General features: G+C 43.2%; 1 protein-coding gene across 1 annotated transcript in view; it reads left to right on the top strand.

Moving 5' to 3' along the window:
• Positions 1-558: 558 nt before the first annotated feature.
• Positions 559-2,790, top strand: part of slit2 (slit homolog 2) — a 166,060-nt gene continuing 163,828 nt past the window's right edge. Inside the window, 2 exon segments of the mRNA XM_083635700.1 lie at positions 559-906; positions 2,007-2,078. Of these exon segments, the coding sequence (XP_083491826.1) occupies positions 698-906; positions 2,007-2,078 (281 nt within the window). The 5' untranslated portion in view covers positions 559-697.

Genomic DNA, 2,790 nt, shown 5'->3' with positions numbered 1-2,790 from the left:
CTCCCTACACCCTTGTCACTGGCCGCCCGCGAATTGATTGATCGGAATCGATAACCTCTCCTCCACCACGGTGCCCTGTGCTGAGCTGTTGGAAGAGAAGAGAAAACGACTGCTGCCGCCGTTTCCTTCGCCAGGACGCGTGTTGTGAATTAATTACCAAGACAGACAGCCTCACCTGGAGTGTGTGTGCACGCACTAGAGAAGGGGAAAGCGTGTGTGAGAGTGCGTTTCTCTTCTTGTGTGTGTGCAAGGATCAGAGTCAGACCAAGGTTCGGGGTGTTTCACGGGCTTTAACGCACGCAGGCTACACACACAGAGAAACACCGGGGGGATTTGGGCACCGCATGCCGGGGACATGTGGAAGTTTGCGCCGCTGTAGCGCAGCCAGAGAGCCGCCGCGGTCAGTCCGCCGCCTCGTCGACCTCCCCTCTCCCAGCCCAGAGGGACCAAAACTCCCGGTTCTCAAGCCTCGGCTAACCGACACCCCCACGAAGGAGAGCCAAATGTAAATTTCTAACGAGGAATTTCAGAAACACGCATCTGAAAAAAGGTGGACAACACAAAGGGAGGACAGCAGCATCCCGTTGCGGGCAGAGTTTGGTGAGCTCTTTTCGGGATTTCAGGGCTTAATTTCTTTGACGCCCTCAAATTTCCCCAGGTTTTTCGGGTCTCATATTGGCCCCCCCTTGCCGCAGTGATGGTGGGTGCTCTGAGCCCCGTTGCCCCTGGCCGCTCCCCGGCCTCATTCCCGGGGCTGCTGGTGGCTGCCCTGGTCCTGGTTGCGTCCAGCGGGGTGCACGGCCAGCCCTGCCCGGCCCAGTGCTCTTGCACCGGAACGACAGTGGACTGTCACGGCCAAGGGCTCCGCAGTGTGCCAAGGAACATACCCCGCAACACGGAGAGACTGTGAGTAGAGAAAAAAAAAACTATTCCAGCGCGGACTTGTTGTAATCAAAGCATATAATCGCCTGTTCTAATATTTCCCTATAGTTCAACAATTTTGATGCTCGCCCCCACGAAACGTCACTATAATATTCTTGTAATATTCCCATAAGACTTGGTCACTCATTCAATAATGAGGGTGGCTACAGTGACCTTACTTGATGGTATTTTTTTAATCTCCTATGATATCACTATACTATTCCTATACTATTTGTAAAGGGACTTACCAGTATTGTGTCTGTGGTAGGCTACTGAATAGTGAGTTTATGGTGACCTTATCTTTCTGGTATTTTTTTAATAGACTATGATATCACCATCTTATTACTATAATATTCCTGTAATAAACATTTATAGTTTTGCTGTGACATTTTGTATAGCACCCCTTCTCAAATGTATTCTAGGATTAATAGCCTATATTTTGTGTTATCATATGGATACTTTACATTTGAAATACTATGTCCAAAACGGCATCTAGGATCTCATAATGGCTAGCCTATAAGAGCTGCTAAAACAGGTCTAAAATGTAGTTTTTCATACATCGTATATAGTCTTATAGAGTCTTATAATGAGACTCTAACCCTCTGATTTAACGCAAGGACACTTTCTTGTTCACTGCGGAGCTGCTGGTGAAGTTATAGAGGCACGGTGGTTATGCTGGTGGTTTCGCACTGTTGCATTAGCAAAGCCTCCGTAGACCACTTGGGTTTGTCTGGAGACCAGCAAGTTAATCAAAAACGGATTTGGACAAGTGGGCTTTAAGTTAAACAGGCCGTATTTTAGATGAAATTAAATGTGGCCCTATGCAGCAGCCATACCCCGTCTCACTTTCTGTCACCCTCACATGGCAAGCCTGCAGCGGGCTATAGTTTCAGCAAAAACAATGCTACAGTTACACATAGCTGGGTTCCCCCCCTGCAGAAGCATTTCTGCAATTAAATCAATTTAAGCCTAATCCATGTCACGCAACTCTTTTTTTCCCCCTTCATTGCCTTTTAGTATTCACTATAGCTTTGTCCTAACATATTCCAGTTATTGACTCCCCTGTCTTTGTCCACATTCTCTAGGGATCTGAATGCAAACAACCTCACTAAAATCGCCAAGGCGGATTTTGCTGGCCTGAGGCATCTGCGAGTGTTGTAAGTGGCCTTTATCTATTTGATCCTTTTCACTTTCACAGATTTATAAAAGGCGTGCACTAAAGGCACACATGTACTGTATCCTCACAGCTCAGACCATGCACCCACACCTGCCAATTCAGACATCCTGGCTCCACTATCAGAATATACACTATTCTGATATCAGAATATAAACTCTATTCTGTTATCAGAATATAAACTCTATTCTGATATCAGAATATAGACTCTATTCTGATATCAGAATATAAACTCTATTTGGATATCAGAATATAGACTCTATTCTGATATCAGAATATAAACTGACTCTATTCTGATATCAGAATATAAACTCTATTCTGATATCAGAATATAAACTGACTCTATTCTGATATCAGAATATAAACTCTATTTGGATATCAGAATATAGACTCTATTTCTGATATCAGAATATAGACTCTATTCCGATATCAGAATATAGACTCTATTCTGATATCAGAATATAGACTCTATTCTGATATCAGAATATAAACTCTATTCTGATATCAGAATATAAACTGACTCTATTCTGATATCAGAATATAAACTCTATTCTGATATCAGAATATAAACTGACTCTATTCTGATATCAGAATATAAACTCTATTTGGATATCAGAATATAGACTCTATTTCTGATATCAGAATATAGACTCTATTCCGATATCAGAATATAGACTCTATTCTGATATCAGAAT

This window comes from Poromitra crassiceps (genome assembly GCF_964638095.1).
Source record: "Poromitra crassiceps genome assembly, chromosome: 4".
Lineage (NCBI taxonomy): Eukaryota > Metazoa > Chordata > Actinopteri > Beryciformes > Melamphaidae > Poromitra > Poromitra crassiceps.
This window is presented reverse-complemented; position numbering and strand designations above follow the sequence as displayed.